The following is a 19,094-nucleotide window of genomic DNA, read 5'->3' as shown; positions in this document are numbered from 1 at the left end:
TTTTAGAACCAGGGCAGATGATTATCCCTTTTCTGCTTTATTAAATAACATGGAAGCATGTGTTACACCACTTTCTTCATTAATTCTGGGTGGAGATCAGCTTTCTGATACTTTCCTTGTGCTGCAAGGTGCCATTGAAAGCTTGTTTCATGCTTCAACTAGCCACTGGAACTGGTACCTGGATCCATATATAGAATGGGGCATACTCCAGAATAATATCATTGGTAAATTGCAAAAGGCAGCCTTACTCAGAACTTACATCCTGCAACAATACTTTTATCATCAAACATCCACATCTACTATCCCAGATCTTTGGAAAGGACTTGTTAGGTGGATAAAAATGCCAAATCCAGGCTAAACATCTGGCTGACTATGCAATGAATCGTAATTTATTAAATGTACATGCCATTCAATTCCCAGCAAATGAGTTCTCATAGAATGGGATGAACCATTTTCAAATACTCATGAATGGTGTCTTCCACGTGGGATATGTAGATCAGAAATGGAAAGCTGGCAAACAAGTCTTGGTTTGTTGTAGTAGTGAGTGATAATTGGGACCAGCAATTCTGTCATTAAGTGTTGCAGTCATTAAGTGATAAATAACATGACCACAAGATATATGACCTTGTTTCGCCTTCAGTTATTAAGCAAAACCTCATGTGACTGGGACATACAATTTTACTTCTGCCATCTTTATTAACTCTGCCTCAAATTAAGTAAGGCGCTATGTTTCTCATTGTCTAGGGATATTATCCATTCGGCTAATCAAGTTTTTGAGTACCAGAAACCATACTGTGCCATCATCCTGCAGCGGTGGCTCTTCCCCCTCCAGGATGGTAGGGCTGGGCGAAGCAGTAAGACTGCCTGACGGAGCAAGGCCGGATGTTTCAGCCACTGCTGGTTCTCTCTTTATGTTGGCTGATGTCAGCTCTGATCCCAGGCACCAGTCTTCATTTTCCAAGTCAGCTGGGGGAATGAGAAATGAAAACAAAGCACACATTAAGAGCCAGAAATGGACAGTTTTCCACAGAAATCAAAAGGAGAGGGAAGAAAAAACAAGAGAACGCAAATCCAAGCTAAAGGAAAGGAGAGGAAACATGATCAAGAAAGCATTTAATTCATTAAGCAATGCTTTTTATTTCCTTTTTTGGGCTTTTATTTCAGAGAAACCTGGGGCTTTAAACTGCAGCCTCTACGCAGCCCTGAGGTGAAGGTGAATTGGCTGAGGACACAAAAAAAGGTAATTACAGAAAATTACTAAGAAAAAACTCGAACAAGACTAAACAAGCCATCAGACAAGCAGCCAGAGGTGTGTGTTAAAGCCAACCAAACCCTTGCTTAGTTCCCCATCTCTGCCACTGGGTCATTCAGCTTCCCTTGAGCCCCTGAGATTTGAAAAAGAAAAGTTTTTAAAATGAAAGTTTGTTCTGTTGTCTTCAAATTCTAGTCTCTTCCTCGGAACTTAGTGGGATAGGAGAAGACAGTGGGGAATAAAATTCATGGAACTTTGAAAGCCTTGGTTGATTTATAAACTTTTTTATTTTATTTTTATTTTTAAAAACCCTAACGATAAACAAAATCATTGGCAAATAAAGCAATGTGGCCTTAAATGAAAAAAAAATGAAGCAAGAATAAATAGAAGTTTAGAAACAGCTGCAGAGTATGTAATAAAACTCAAGTTTTTGTAAAGTCCCTTTCAAAATAAATAAATTTTCCAAAATATACTGATTTGTTAAGAAGTACATAAATAATATTTGCTAAATAAGTAAGAGAAGATATTCTACAATCTGGCTGCCACAAAAACATTTTTTTCCATAATTTTCCTTCCCGAAATTTTTGATAGTAGTGAGTTTAAGGCTGAAGCTGAATCAAGCACATTCAGTGGGAATAAGGCCATTCTTGACACAGTCCAATCATGAACCATTGAGAGATTCCTTCCCCAGCCCCCATCTTTCAAAAGCACTGAGACTCCAAATCCCTAAATTCCCTGCCAGCAGTCTGTGGACCAGCTAGGAAAAGCTAATTAGAGGGTTTAAAGCAAATGTTGGCGAGCAGTGGCTGCACCCTCTTTGGGCGTCAATCCTGAGCCCTCAAGATCAACCTCTGAATTTTCAGCAGTTAATTGTTAACGACAGTGCATCTTAATATTGGTTTTCTCTGAACAAAAATAAGTAGAATAGGTGTGTTAAATCTTCAATAGGCTTAGCACATTTTTTTGCTTCCTTAAAAAGAGACCTTCCCTTAGCACTTTTTCTTTTTTAAAAAAGAGACCTACCCTTAGCAATTTTTTTCTTTATTTAGAAAGAGACAATTTTTTAAAAAAAAAAAATGAAGACCAGAAGGGTCAAACATTCCACGTTGTCCGCTGTAGATATATCACTGCATCATCGCCTTGTTTTCAGCCTCTGATTTTATTTTTAAAGGGGTTCTACATTTAGGTAAAGAGTAAAATGGGCTCACAAAAGAGTCAAAATCAGCACCGTAAAATTAATGGAGAAATGGCAAAGGAAAGTGAACCAAATTGTTGAGAGATGGAGATCTTTTTAAAGACTTTTAAAATTCTAATTACAGTGCACCTTATCTCATTTTCAGCAACAGCTAGCTAGGTCCTTGTTGGAGGCCCCCCTATATTTTTCAAATCACCAGCAGGTTGCACAGCATTCCCTGAAAAAGTAAAGACTCCTTTGTATTACAGATAGACCTTGACTTACAACCATTTATTTAGCAACCATTTGAAGTTACAATAGCACTGAAAAAAGTGACTTATATCAGTCCTTGTACTTATGACCATCACACCATTCCCATGGACACAGGATCAAAATTAGCCGGCATGTATTTACAATGGTCGCAATGTCATGTGACCATCATTTGCAATCTTCCCAGCTGGCTTCCAACAAGCAAAGTCAATGGGAGAAGCCAGATTCACTTAACAACTTCATGATTCACTTACCAACTGCAGTAATTTGCTTAACCGTAGCAAATAAGGTTGCACAATTGGTTGGGACTCAATTAATAACCGCCTTGCTTGGCAAGAAAAATTCTGGTCCCAAATGTGTTCGTAAGTCCAGGACTACCTGTATTTGGGACAACAGCCACAGGAATGTTAGGCCTCTATGACTTTCTATGTGTATATCATTTCAGACCCATGTCATGACTGCTTGCTGCTGTCCTCTTCAAGAATGTCTCTTTGGTAAAATGATACAGAGCTGATGGATGGAGTCGCCCTTCTTAAAGAGAGGAGATATTTATTGCCACAGAATGCAATTACCAAGAGATCTGTCGACAACAGGAGAGGAAAAAAACTAAGTTTGAGAGGAAAAGCTCCTGTAGCCTTCTATTTCTGCAGCCTTCAATTCAGCAACAGGAAGGTGGTAGGGGGACTTTGTACATTTGATGCTAGTAATTACTCTATGGTGTAATTTTAAAACGTCTCCCACTGGCAAGGGAAGATGTAATTTGAATTACATTGGCCAAGCCAAGAAAAATTACAAGCAAAAATAAATATGTATACATCCTGTAATCAGACACTTCAAAACAGTAATCTAAACTGTGCCAAGAAAGATCAACATAAAAAAAAACCTGCATTAAGGAAGAAAAAAAACCTCACAGGACATGCATAAGCGATTCTTGTCCCATTAAAAATATACACAACTTATCTCAAAACAGACATTTCTTAGAAAAGGCCTATTATTCTATAAAGATCTGGCATTAGAAACTGAAATTATCCCTCCCGATATCTACCTCATAAATACAACCCACAAGCAGATACTACTCACAGGTTACTCACAGTGAAGCACACATACCGGTAATCCCCCTTTTAATGCTTCTGTAATACTAGCTCACTCCTCTGTCCTACTGGTATTCATGTGTGTAAATAAGTCTCCTTTAAGAGTTGCCCAGAGTCAGGGGTTTTGTCTGCTCCCTCACCTCCTTCCTTCTGCTCTACTTCCACAGATACTGAAGGGCACACTTTGCTCCCAACAAAGAAGCTTCTGTGCCACGGTCAAAGACTAGAATCTTTTTCCGGCAGGCGGAGTGGAATGATTACATGGAAAGGAGGCGGGTGGGAATGAGGAGAAACGGGAGAGAAACTAAAGGATTATATGTGCAAGAAAAATTTTGAAGAGCTTTTTGCTTAGCAAGGCGGTCACCAGTTTCAGGGATCCAAGGCTCAGACTGTATAAGAGTCCAGCTTTGATAGGAATTTGTTTTCCACAGTAGATCCTGGTTCTCAAAGGACCGAGTGAACAGTTTCCAAACAAATGTAGAAGGCCTGTCTCTCTTTAAACACTGTGTTTGTTGAAGCCAAAGGCCTACATTCCAAGGAAATTACTTCTCACTTTAGAATCTAGCCATTGTGAGAAGTTTTATATCCAAATACATTTTATTCTTTATACCGTTTCCATCTGCCCTTAAAATATTAACAGAATCCACAAATGGTCTGAGAATCAATGTCTCCACTAGATAATTGATAGTCAAGTTGAAATTAAGTTAATCAACTAAAATTAGCAAAATTCCTCAAGCCCCCCACAAAATAAGTTACCCAGACCTAATCCACATATCAAAGGATAATGTCTGCAAACACAAATAGAGTTAATTAAATTAGGTCTCCCAATGGAATTGCATGTTCACAAGAATACACACACACACACACACACAACTACCTCAAGTATCACCCTAGAATCAGCATGTATACATTTCCACACCCTGGACAAGCTCCCCCTATAAAAAAAACTGCTGCTATACTCCATTTTTCTACAGCCTGCCCCTAGAGGGAATTTGTTTTGTTTCTAGGCATAAATATTTCTTCCTTCCTCACAGCTGTCTAAGATCTCATTTTTATTTATTCTTGTGCAGCCCTGGCTCAAGATGGAACCCTAAATTCTTCTTCTGACATTATTGAGCTTAACTGGATTTTAATTCCATGCTACCTTGTATAAACACACAGCTTTTTTTTTTAACTTGCAGGAGGCATTTCTTATTGCAACTACACATAGTTCTCGAATTACAACCATTCAGTGACATTCAAAGTTACAAGGGTACTGGAAAAAATGACTTATGATCAGTTCTCTCATATGGTCCGAATTCGGGCATCCGGCAACCACAAAATCTTTATGACAGTTGCAGCATCCTGCAGTCATGTGATCGCCATTTGCAACCTTCCCAGACAGACAAGCAAAGTCAAGGGAGAAAGCTGGATTTGCCTAATGAACAATGATTCACTTAGCAACCCTGGGGAGGAAAAAGGACATAAAATTGAGCACAATTCACTCAGTAGCTGTCTTGCTTAATAACAGAAATTCTGCTTCTAATTGGGGTTGTAAGTGGAGGGTTACCTGTATGTGATTTGGAGTCATATCTGATTTCTTTGCTACGAGACAGATCTTGGCAATATATAGGTTGTATCAAATATCTGAAAGCCTTTTCCACTGAGAAGAAAGAAATATTAACAGGCTCAGCATGCCTGTTCCTTGAAACTGCATCCCTGCCCTTTCATATCACTGTTTTACTCCTATAGCCCTCACTTCCCAAAAAGACCCCTAAAAAACGAAGGTCCCAGATATACAGGTAGTTCTTGTCTTACGACCACAATTGAGCCCAACATTTATGTTGCTAAGTCAGACATTTGTTAGGTGGGTTTTGCCGCACTTTAGGACCTTTCTCGCCACAGTTGTTAAGTGAATGATGGCACTTGTTGAGTTAGTTACACGGTGGTTAAGTGAATCTGGCTTCTCCGTTGACTTTGCTTGTCTGAAGATGAGAAAAACGGGATCATATGATCCCTGGGACACTGCAAACGTCATATAATATGAGTCAGTGGCCAAGTGTCTGAATTTGACCATGGGGATGCTGCAATGTAAGTGTGAAAAACGGTCACGAGTCACTTTTTTCAGTGCCGTTGAAACTTCCAACATTCACTAAATGAACTGCTGCAAGTCGAGGACTACCTGTTCATAAGTTTCCTGCCCTTGCTGGAAGGTTCTCCTCCACAGGTTGCAAAAAACAATTGTCTTTTTTTAGGGGGGGGCAGGGGGGAGGGTAATAATAAATGGGATTCACATCTCACCCCATCTTTCTCACCACTTGTCACACCTACATAAAACTAGTTGACAGTTACTGATTCTGTTTAGTCAAAATAAGAAGCTGAACGTATAGCCTTACATCCCTTGTGGGTTAGGGAAAGAGTGAAAAAAGTAAGGCAACCCTTTTTATGTAGGGGTTCAGCACTGGCTTTGTTGAGAGACACAAACACACGCAGAGACACCCACCCACAAAGACTCTTTTCAAGGAGCTGGGTTCCTATAATTTACCATACTCATACTTTACTAAGTGGTTTTCAAAACTTGCATCGACCAGGGCTGTGCCCCATCTAGCCTTAACAATGAAGCTGGGAAGAGAAGGGGAAGATGGATTCGGGCTTAGTGTCTAAGTAGTCTCAATTCCAAGGTAGCAGATAGAAGATTGTCCTGCGCAACAGTGATGACTACAGGCAGTCCTCAACTTACAACAGTTCATTTAGTGACCATTTCAAGTTACTATGGCACTCAATAAAGTGACTTATGACCATTTTCCAGTTACCGCCTTTGCAGCATTCCCCATGGTCACATGATTAAAATTCAGACGCTTGGCCACTGGCTCATATTTATGACAGCTGCCGTATCCCGGGGTCATGTGATCCCCTTTTGCGAACCTCTGACAAGCAAAGTCAATCGGGAATCCAGATTCACTTAACTGTGTCACTAACTTAACAACTTCAATGATTCACTTAACAACTGTGGCAAGAAAAATGGGGCAAAACTTTCTTAACAAATGTCTCACTTAACAATACAAATTTTGCACTCAATTGTGGTTGTAAGTAGAGGACTACCTGTACAGTACTTTTAAAATCTTTTATTACTGGTAGATGCAAGTTACTCAGAGCCCTCGGGAATCTAATGGTACATAAACAAAAAAACAGCCATACTAAAGCAACAAAAACAGTCCTACTAAATAAACAAAAAACACAAAATAACAATTTAGGAACTACCTTTTACTGCATTTTTTTAAAAGTGCCAACAAATACAAGATTAAAATATATGCAACAAAATATCATAGACTCAACAGGTTTCAAATGCAAGGCTTGAGATAAGCAAGATATATCTGCCTGGTAGCTAGTATTTATTGTTTTGATGCCAAACACATTTTTATTTTCCCAACATTTAACAAATTATTATTTGAATTGTATCATAATTCACTATTTTTTTTAAAAAAAGATTTTTATTGGATTCTAGGAAAGATAGCTTTAGGGTGTTACATAAATACATATATTGAGCCAAATTAGAATTTCACAAATTGGCAATCACCACTCGAGGGGGAAAAACATGCACTGTGAATGAGACAAATCTCATTTCTACTGTAATTTAATAAAATCTCAGGAGTGCTTTTTACAACAAAAGCAATTCATATGAAATATGAGGTTCCCTTCAAATATTCAAATAAATCTTAGCAAAGTAAAGTTTCCAGGGTAACTTGAAACTGGTATAGCCTTAAATAAATTCTAGTAATGCTGATATAATATATCCATTATGCAGATTTCCGGGTCTGACAAAAATATAATCCATGGGGATTCTTTTCTTAAACACCACAGAATGATGCAATAGCCAGTAATTTACTTTCTGACTAATTCCTTGGTTTCAAATTCCAGTTTATGCTATCCGGAATGAATTACATCTGGGTGACATACTTAACTTTAGAAAAACTTCAGATCCTGGTTAAAGAACTGTTTGGAATAAGGGTAAAATGGCATCACGAACATTCACTTTAATATTTAATAAACTCACTGTAAGGAAATGTCCTTGTAAAGAAAGCAAAATGATATAGAGAAAGAATGTGACTGATTCCAGTTATCATATCTCAAGGATGCTTAAAAAGATTCTTTAATTTATGGAAATAAGTTTCTTAAATATGATATACAGGTGGTCCTTGACATATGACCACAATTAAGTCCAAAATTTCTGATAGCAGGACAGCTGTTAAGTGAGTTTTGCCCCATTTTACAAACTTTCTTGTCACACTTAAGTGAAGCACTGCAGTTATTAATTTAATAACGGGGTTGTAACGTGAATCTCCCCTTCATGGATTACTGCCTTGTCGTGGCGAAGGGGCTTGCATAATTCAATGAAACTATGAGCTATGCCCTGGAGGGCCACCCAAGACGGACAGGTCATAGCAGAGAGTTCTGACAAAACATGATCCACTGGAGAAGGAAATGGCAACCCAGTCCAGAATCTTTGCCATGAAAACCCCATGGACAGTACCAAAAGGCAAAAAGATGTAACACTGGAAGATGAGCCCCTCAGGATGGAAGGTGTCCAATATGCTACTGGGGAAGAGCAGAGGGCTAGTACTAGTAGTGCCAGAAAGAATGAAGCGACTGGGCCAAAGCCGAAAGGATGCTCAGCTGTGGATGTATCTGGTGGTGAAAGGAAAGTCTGATGCTATAAAGATTTATTCTCCATAGAAACCTGGAATGTAAGACCCATGAATCAAGGCAAGCTGGACGTGGTTAAACAAGAGATGACAAGACTGACCATTGACATCTTAGGAATCAGCAAACTAAAATGGACAGGAATGGGTGAATTTAATTCAGGTGACCATCAGGTATACTACTGCAGGCAAGAATCCCTCAGAAGAAATGGAGTAGCCTTCATAGTCAATAAAAGAGTAGGAAAAGCAATATTGGGATACAATCCCCATAATGACAGAATGATCTCAGTTCGAATCCAAGCCAAACCATTCATTATCACAGTAGTCCAATCTATGCCCCAACCACCAGTGCTGAAGAGGATGAAATTGACCAGTTCTATGAAGCAGGGCACAGGCTGATAGAATTTTGTCAAGAGAATACGATGGTCATAGCAAACTCTTTTTCAACAACCCAAGAGACGGCTCTACACATGAACATCACCAGACGGTCAACACAGAAATCAGATTGACTATGTGCTCTGCAGCCAAAGATGAAGAAGCTCTATACAGTCAGTAAAAACCAGACCAGGAGCTGACTGTGGCTCAGACAATGAGCTTGTCTTTACAAAATTTAGGCTTAAACTGAAGAAAGTAGGGAAAAGCACTAGGCCACTCAGGTATGAACTAAATCATATCCCTGATGAATATACAGTAGAGGTGACAAATAGATTTAAGGATTCAGATCTGATAGACAGAGTGCCTGAAGAACTATGCACGGAGGTTCACAACATTGTACAAGAGGTAGCAACTAAAACCATCTGAAAGAAAAAGGAAAGCAAGAAAGCAAACTGGCTGTCTGAGGAAGCTTTGCAAATAGCTGAGGAAAGGAGGGAAGTAAAAGGCAAGGGAGAAAAAGAAAGATACAACCAATTGAATGCAGAATTCCAGAGAATAGCTAGAAGAGATAAGAATGTCTTCTTAAAGGAGCAGTGCAAAGAAATAGAAGAATACAATAGAATAGGGAGGGCTAGAGATCTCTTCAAGAAAATTGGAGAGATGAAGGAAACGTTTCATGCAAAAATGGGCTTGATAAAGGACCAAAATGGCAGGGACCTAACAGAGGCAGAAGAGATTAAGAAGAGGTGGAAAAATTACACAGAACTATACAAGAACCAGCTTAATGTCCCTGATAACCACGATGAGGTGGTCACTGACCTCGAGCCAGACATCCTAGAATGTGAAGTGAAGTGGGCCTTAGGAAAGCTGAGCAACAACAAAGCTAGTGGAGGTGACAGTATTCCAGCTGAGCTATTCAAAATCTTAAAAGACGATGCAGTAAAAGTGCTACACTCAATTTGTCAGCAAATTTGGAAAACTCAACAGTGGCCACAGGATTGGAAAAGATCAGTTTACATTCCAATTCCAAAGAGAGGCAGTGCCAAAGAATGTTCAAACTATCGCACCATTGCACTCATTTCACATGCTAGTAAAGTTATGCTTAAAATCCTACAAGCTAGACTCCAGCAGTATGTGGATCAAGAACTACTAGAAGTACAGGCAGGATTTCAAAGAGGCAGAGGAACTAGAGATCAAACTAGAGATCAAACTAGAGAGCTGGATCATGGAGAAAGCTAGGGAGTTCCAGAAAAACATCTACTTCTGCTTCATTGACTATGCTAAAGCCTTTGATTGTGTGAATCACAACAAACTGTGGCAAGTTCTTAAAGAGATGGGAGTACCAGACCATCTTATTTGTCTCTTGAGAAACCTATACGCGGGTCAAGAAGCAACAGTGAGAACTGGACAAAGAACCACTGATTGGTTCAAAACTGGGAAAGGAGTCCGGCAAGGCTGTATACTGTCGCCCTGCCTATTTAACTTATACGCAGAGCACATCATGAGAAAGGCAGGGCTAGTTGAATCAAAAGTTGGAATTAAGATTGCAGGGAGAAATATCAACAACCTAATATATGCAGATGATACCACTCTAATGGCAGAAAGTGAAGAAGAACTAAAGAGCCTCTTGTTGCGGGGGAAGAAGGAGAGTGCAAAAGTTGGGTTGAAACTTAACATTAAGAAAACCAAGATCATGGCATCTACCCCTCTCAAATCCTGGCAAATAGATGGGGAAGAAATGGAGGTAGTGACAGATTTTATTTTCCTGGCCTCCAAGATCACCGCAGATGGGGACTGCAGCCAAGAAATTAAGACGCTTGCTCCTAGGGAGGAAAGACATGGCAAATCTAGACAGCACACTAAAAAGCAGAGACATCACCCTGCCAACAAAAGTGTGTATAGTCAAGGCTATTGTCTTCCCAGTTGCAATGTATGGATGGAATCACTGAAGCAGTAGGTGTGAGCTTAAATGGACTCTAGAAGATGGTAGAGGACAAGAAGGCCTGGAGGAACATTGTCCATGGGGTCGCGATGGGTCGGACATGACTTTACAACTAACAACAACAATGTGAATCTGACTTCCCCATTGATTGTGCTTGTCAGAAAGTCACAAAAGATGATCACATGATCCTGGGACACTGCAACTGTCATAAATATGAGCCTGTTGCCAAGCACTTGGATTTTGATCATATGACCATGAGGATGATGCAATGGTCATAAGTGTGAAAAATGGTCATAAGTTATTTTTTTCAGAGCCGTTGTAACTCTGAAGGGTCACTAAATGAAAAGCTGTTGAGGACTGCTTGTATTAATATGAGCGTCTGTACATGTACATATTCGTATGAATGTAACAGTACTTGTGAATGTCATATGTATGATTACCATTATCTGATTTTCCCACAAGTAGTATATGACTTCAGAGACCATAATTTCTTGGGGGAAAAATAAAAAACAACCCTGAAAATGGGGCAAATCTGAAAAAGGTTCATAAGGATAAACATATATTTATTATTTTGCTAAATTATTTAAATAATTAAAGTGAATAAATCTGAAGGATAGCTGTCTGAAATAAAAGGGCTGTCCTCCATCATAAAAGACATGTGATAACTGTAGATGTGACTCAAGAATCAGGTGTCCAGTCTGCAATTGTATTAATATACTTCTGCTTTGGAAGTGTCAAAAAATGGTATATACTTGCAAGCAAAAGCAAAACAAGTATCCTGTGACAGTGATCTTGGCAACTTTCCCTTGTCAAAATCCCCGTCTGATTTAAAGCTTGACTTGGATTGCTTACACACGTCAAGAAACTTGCTATCAAAAAACAATTAGACTCCACTATCATATGAATTAAGATTCTGCTTCCAATGACTATTTTCTTTTAAAGGGAAAACCTTGGGATGTGGGACAAACTGAAACTGTATGAAGGAGAAAAAAAATTGTTCTATTCCAGCTCTTATCCAATTTCATCTCAGCATACTTGATAAGCAGGCATCAGCTTTTAGAACAGTAAAAAGATCATCAATGATTCACCATATGTATGAGTAACTCTAAGTCTTGGGCTCCCTAAGATCTTGGATATAATTGTCTATTTTCAATAGAAAAAAATGTATTAATTATAACTGATAGATAATGAGACATACATGCAGACGCATCACCTTGGTAAACTCCTAGGTCCATCTGATTATACTTTCTTTTTGGATTTTCAGTTTTGGGGGAAAAATGAAATTGAAGCTGTCATGCTGGAAAGCAAAGCAGTCTTGCATAAAAAGAATGCTTTGGAGTTCTACATAGGCTCCATAACATTTTTTACGAAATAAAAATAATATCTCAGTGCTTCATTCAAAGTATGCCCAATTGCCCAGAAAAATGTCAGAGGTCACCTGAGGTAATAGAAGTAGTAAGAAGCAACCTCTCCAGCTTTCTCTATCAATGGGCGAGTTGTAATCACCATGGCATCCATTTTGTGAATATATACTGCCCCCTCCCTATGAAAACTACTTTGTGAGAGCAATAAACAGATGCAAATGACACAGGGGCAGGAGAGTTGATTGCCTAGAACATGAATATTTCAACGTTCAAGTGTGGTTTTCCTTTGATAAAAAGATATGATTTAATTCCCTTTCTACATTTAGGCCTTCACTTAAGGCCCTCTACAATTGTTGAGTTTATGAATTCCTATATTTTAAAAAAATCACTCTCACATATTTTTATTCATTCAAGAAAGAGAACATGTCATGAACTATTACTTGAAAATGGTAAGGATGATAACTGACAGCTACTTTTAGAAATGTGTGCATTGATTTGTTGGTGAAGTGCTAAGCAAGATCCAATTAAATAAATGCAGCACAAATAACCACAAGTAGAACAGTGGTTGGATAAAACAAATCTTCCACCCTCTTTGCTGTCCAGAATCATTTTGGAATCAAGCAGGTTTCTAAAATAAATAAACAGGAGTCCCATTTTCTGTGGATATGATCACCAGAGGCTAATGGCAGTTTGTAATATTTGCATTTATTTACAATAATACAGATTGAATATAGCTTCAGTTGTTTAAAATACTCACACCTACTGTCCCACATATGGTCTCCAAAGAGGCTGCCAGTTGCTAATAATATTGTTAGCCAGTAGAACAGTAACATTTTTTTTGTTTTTTGGTTAATTTTTTTTCCTGACAACAGCACCCTTTAGAAATGTCTGAAATTCTAAGATATTTACACTCTATTGCCTCATTCAAGATTCTAGACAGGTTACACCTCAAGGCAACCAACAGTGAGAGTCTTATTTCCAGAAGTTGGTTAGCAAAATTCATTACATTCTTTTACCTTCATTGAAATTGTCATCAGCTGAAATATGGGTCAATGGTGACTGGGGCCGAGAGTCCCCACAAAGGGAATAGCTATGCTCTGCCTGGATGAGGGGAGCTGGAGAAACTGGTGATAATTCCACTTCCATCATCTCATTTTTCTCAGACAGGAAGGGATCATTCAAGAGCTGCCCCAAAACATCCTGGGAAAAATCATCAAGGAGTTCTGTGAAGGGCTGTAAGAAAGGAAAAGAAGCATAGAAAGAATTTAATAAAAACCTTAAGTCATACTTTACATTGGTTCCATCCAGTGATCAGTAACAAAACAATAGAAAAATAACAGAACAAGCATTAAGCTCTCAAAATCAGATCTTTCATCTGGGAGATATTTCAGTTCCATATTCTCATAACTGTCAAGAAACAGCTTCTATTTCATCATGCTCTTGTCCTCACCACATGTTTAGGAATATAACAATTGTTGTGCAACATCAGATCTACAAACGAAGTTTATGGGTCGGGAGACACTTTCTCTGCTCTTCATTACCAACCTCAAGCTCATAGTGTGAGCACAGGCCACTTTCAATTAAAGGACTCTTTTGAGTACTGTATACAGTACAACATCAATAAGAATGGAATTAACACCTCAAGGGAACTACAACAATATTCATTTTCCAATTTGAAACCATGATTTTTTTATTTAGTATTCCAATAATTTTCTAGCCTGATCACACAAAAATATTTTTCTATATTTCTAGCATATTAACCTAAAGCCACATAGGAGAAAATGGACTCATGGTAGCACATTCAGTGAGGTGCAAACAGTCCCCATATACATTCATATTATGTATTCATGTAGGTTATCATCATGATTCAAGCAGGACTTTTCCTTTTTTCAACACTATGGCTATACCAAGTAGGCCCTTCCCAATAATTTCATAGACATTAAACGGCCATTTAGCAGGAGCAGGCAATGCTATAATTATGTTTTTCTCAATTCCATTCTCAATCTGCATACTATGAACTTATAACTTGCAACAATTTTTTTTTTAAAAATAATGCCAAAGATCATCATATCTTATGATAACTGAAAATACGTGTTCACAAGATGCTTTGTGAAGTACTTCACTTTATCAATTTATAGACAATTTATGGGAAGAATCAAGTTCTAGTAGATCAGGGGAGAAAGAAAACAACTTGTCCACCCAAGACTTTATAGCAGCTGTTTTGCTATACTACCATTCGATGTATTTTGTAGAAACTGGAGCATGGGTAGCTTTCAAATATATGCAATTCCATAGTCTTATAATCACATGACAAAATCTTCAGTATTTTTTCAACTTTATGTTAGATTGGTTCACATGCACTAGTTTACACTTTCTCTGTACAATACTTAACTTCTGAACACTTCACTTACATGTGTGCATATTTGCCTGCCTATGACTGAAACTATGTCCTAAAGGAATGCTTATTATTGAGAGTGCATGGCTGTAATTTTTACAAGATTAATAATAATAATAATAATAATAATAATAATAATAATAATAATAATAATAATAATAATAATAGTAGGGAGAACTAGAAAGGAATTGCAAGGAAACAGACTTTGACAAAATATAAAGAAAAGTTCCCTAATAGCAAGAATTGTTCAATAATGAAGCAGCCATTTTCACTGGAGTTTGCAGCAAACAGCAGAAATGATTGTAGAAGAGGAATTCTCTAGAAACTAGATGATCTCCAAATACTTTTTAAGTAACTATTAAATTTGGTATAGTATTAAAATACAAATATTGCTAAATAAACTCAGGAAAACCCTGTGACAAATGCTAAAAGTATTATTTTAATTGCAACAACATGAAGTAATTTTCAACACTGCCAAAAATCTCTGAGAGAAATGAAAAAGAATGAATAAGCATATGTCACCCAACTAAGGGATGCAAAGCCCTGCATGATTTGTTGTCAAAGCATATATATTTTCAGAGGCACTGTATATTTCAAGGCTTACATTCTCTAAGCATGGGAAGATGGACATTTCCATCTTCAGCTGTAGGTAAAAAACATGTTTTTGCAGTATTTTCTGGACTGAGTGTTCCATAAAGAAAACATATTTGTCACACTAGCCTAGAGTAGCTTACTTTATGTGAAAACAAGGCAGAAATGGCAGTTTCCTCCACTCTGTTGTGTGCCTGATACTCATAAAAAACCATTAAGACAGTCTACAGTAGCAACATGCAGCATTTTTTATGCTGATAACAAACTCATTGGTAATTGTGCGTATTTGTTCCAAGGTAGTTACTGTCTAATGATTTCTAAACCTCTAAACCTAGCTGTGCCCCATGCTGCTTTTTTAAATGGAAAGAGGATTTATCAGCTTCTCAGGGCACTGAACTATAATTTATGCTACTTACTCTCTGAACCACCCTTAAAACTAAGGTTCAATTCATCTTTGAGTGATATAATTTTCTTGATAACAATACAGAACGTTTGTTGTTGCCTTCCCCTGGGAGGTGGCATAACAAATAAAAGAAAGTGTAATCAGGAAGAAGCATTTTGTGAGAAAACTACTGTACATGCACTTATCAAAGCTCACAAATTTGTAATACAGAGTAAAAAAACAAGTGTGTGCAGCATAGAATGCAAAATAAATAATCAAATACACCTTGTGCATGACAACCGAAACAGGTCTTAGGATCTGTCCATATTCCATCCATCCATCTCTGACACACACACACACACCAAAACACCAAACCTCTCAAATTCACAAGAGGACAGTAGTAAGCACTGATATTCTTGTCGCATTGTGGTATGGAGAAGAACAGTGTGCATGTCAACAATGGCAGAATAATTGTTGCATATAGATGAGCAGAGATTAACACCAAAATTAACATTAGACCATCAATCAAGAAGCAAATAATACCAATACTAATCAAAGAACTGTCAAACAAGCTAACAGCAAACAATAAACCAATCAAGTAACCACCATTCCTATCAACACTGACAGGGCAGCCACTGGTACATAAAATGAGAGCAAACCCCACTCCCTACTAGCACTGATGATGTTACCTAATTTGGTTAATGAAAACAAGCACTGTCAAGGAGCACCAAGGACCTCACATATAGAACCTTTACCCAACACCAGAAATTAAATACTTAAGACCCAATACTGGGTCATAGCTTAGTACTCTGTGTGAAAGAGGCCATTATGGCTTATTCAACAGATTATGATTAAATCTATGGTTTAGGTCCCTGTTATGAAATTCAATGGGGAAAAAAGTAAGGTTCTAAATTTAGGCAAGAAAAACCAAATGTACAGGTATAGTATAGGGCTGGGGTAGGCAACCTTGGCTCTTTTATGACTCGTAGACTTCAACTCCAGGAATTCCTGAGTCAGCTGGCTCAGGAATTCTGGGAGTTGAAGTCCACAAGTCATAAAAGAGCTAAGGTTGCCTACCCCTGGTATAGGGGGTACCTTGCTCAATAGTAGTAACTGTGAGAGGGATCTCGGAGTCCTAGTGGACAATCACTTAAATATGAGCCAGCAGTGTGCTGCGGCTGCCAAAAAAGCCAACACAGTGCTAGGCTGCATTAACAGAGGGATAGAATCAAGATCACGTGAAGGGTTAATACCACTTTACAATGCCTTGGTAAAGCCACACTTGGAATACTGCATCCAGTTTTGGTCACCACAATGTAAAAAAGATGTTGAGACTCTAGAAAGAGTACAGAGAAGAGCAACAAAGATGATCAGGGGACTGGAGGCTAAAACATTTAAGGAACGGCTGCTGGAACTGGGTATGTGTAGTTTAATGAAGAGAAGGACGAAGGGGGACATGATAGCAGTCTTCCAATATCTCAGGGGCTGCCACAAAGAAGAGGGAGTCAAGCTATTCTCCAAAGCACCTGAAGGCAGGACAAGAAGCAATAGATGGAAACTAATCAAGGAGAGAAGCAACCTAGAACTAAGGAGAAACTTCCTGACAGTTAGAACAATTAATCAGTGGAACAACCTGCCTCCAGAAGCTGTGAATGCTCCAACACTGGAAGTTTTAAGAAGAGATTGGACACCAATTTGTCTGAAATGGTATAGGGTTTCCTGCCTGAGCAGGGGGTTGGACTAGATGACCTCCAAGGTCCCTTCCAACTTTACTATTATGAAATTATATATAAATTATGAAATTATTAATAGTTATTGGCTAGTTTGTATACAGCTGGTGTTAAGAGTGAACATTTGATAACAGTGGAGATATTTCATCTGTCTATGAGGAACTTTCTTATTCCTAAATACAAAAAAATGATTATCAGCTTTCTATTATTGTTGATTAATAATACAGTGGAAACACTTTTCTCATAGTTGCCCTAAACTTACCTTGTTTCTTTTCCTCTTTATTTTATTGCTCCTGAATATAGAGACTTAAAACAGTTTCTTAAAATGCAGACACGTTAGTAAAGTCTGGATATTTCTATTCACTGCAATAAAACTATGCCAATTACATACCATAGAGAATTTGTGGAACAAAAGTTCACAATGGAGCAATATAAATGCCAAATTAGGACACTCATAGCAGAAATAACAATAGAGCATCTAATTTCCATTACATAAAATTAGCAGTTGGAATAAACTTACAAGAGAGTAACTGAAAGTTTTGGTTGGATACTACTGGTAAGAGTTATTGAACAATAGGTACTGTAGTTTTCTCTGAAAGCCCAGTGATAGATAGATGATACTAGATGAGTGTGCATGGCTTTAATCATAAGAATATCTGAGAAAATTCATTAAAACAAGCACTATATTTTGGAATAGTCTATGTAATGAATTATGAACATATTTGCCATTGCATCCTATTCTGGGACAATTAAAGTACACAGCTGTTGAAATATATTTTTAATTTTATATTTGTGCTTATCTGCTAAATTAGCAACACTATTAACTACATTTGATTGGGGCCAGGCAAAAACTCTCAGCAATTAGGGGGCTTAAAAATGTAGTCATGTTTTTCCTGAAAGCTTGGATTTCCATTTTCTTCAAACTGGGAAATTAGCTTCCATTTGTAATTTCAAATCTTAGGTAAGTAGAAGGATCAGATTTTCCAAGTTAAAACATAATGGAAATTTGTGATTATTTAACACAGCAAATCTTAAATGGATTGTCCTGAGAAGAGAGAAAGAGGGAAATAGAATATAAAACATGAGCATAAAGTTCACATGTATTTTAAATTTATAGGCATATCCCAATGCTAGAAAGGAGGACTAATTACTCTTCCTATCAGCAATACTCTAATCTTAAATTGTACCACCTTGCACATTTTAAATTAAGCTGTTTAAATTAAATTAAATTAAATTAAATTAAATTAAATTAAATTAAATTAAATTAAGCTGTCTAAATCCTCTTCTCTCCCCACTCCAATCCCAGGAATTATCAGCAAATGCCCTGGGAGAAGAGTCCCAGCAAGAGAAAACAGGAGAAGACCACCACCCGCAAAGCCATCTCAGCTGGATTTACTCTCTTCCCTTATTCCCTGGGGCTATTACCACCAAACAATAAAGGGGAATAAATCCTAAAAATGTTATGTTTAAAATAATATCCATTATTTATTTTTAATTTAAATATTGCTTTGGAAGCTTCTGCCAACCTAGCAGTTCGAAAGCACGTAAAAATACAAGTAGAAAAATAGGGACCACTATGGTGGGAAGGTAACAGCGTTCCGTGCGCCTTTGGCATCTAGTCATGCCGGCCACATGACCACGGAGACGTCCTCGGACAAGCGTTGACTCTTCGGCTTTGAAACGGAGATGAGCACCGGCCCCTAGAGTCGGAAACGACTAGCACACACGTGCGGGGGAACCTTTACCTTTTATTGCTTTGGGAAGATTTTCCAAATAACAAGCCAAATGAAAAACAGGCATCTCAGTGTTCTAACAGAAACGCAATTTAGCTAAATTTAGCTAAAATTAA

The 19,094-nt window shown here is 37.9% G+C and overlaps 1 protein-coding gene across 2 annotated transcripts in view; it reads right to left on the bottom strand.

Annotated features, from left to right (window-relative positions):
• CREB3L2 (cAMP responsive element binding protein 3 like 2) overlaps positions 1–19,094 on the bottom strand; it is a 72,258-nt gene that overhangs the window by 18,875 nt on the left and 34,289 nt on the right. Inside the window, exons 2-3 of one of the 2 annotated variants that reach the window (XM_081330214.1) lie at positions 13,164–13,380; positions 782–966 (exon numbers count right to left, since the gene is read on the bottom strand). In XM_081330214.1, coding sequence (XP_081186340.1) covers positions 782–966; positions 13,164–13,380 — 402 coding nt within the window. The remainder of the gene's footprint in view (positions 1–781; positions 967–13,163; positions 13,381–19,094) is intronic. The other variant, XM_081330215.1, reaches the window with a different exon arrangement.

This window comes from Vipera berus (genome assembly GCF_964194415.1).
Source record: "Vipera berus genome assembly, chromosome: 6".
In the NCBI taxonomy this organism is placed as follows: domain Eukaryota; kingdom Metazoa; phylum Chordata; class Lepidosauria; order Squamata; family Viperidae; genus Vipera; species Vipera berus.
Note: the sequence above shows the minus strand (reverse complement) of the source record. Positions and strands in the feature narration are given on the sequence as shown.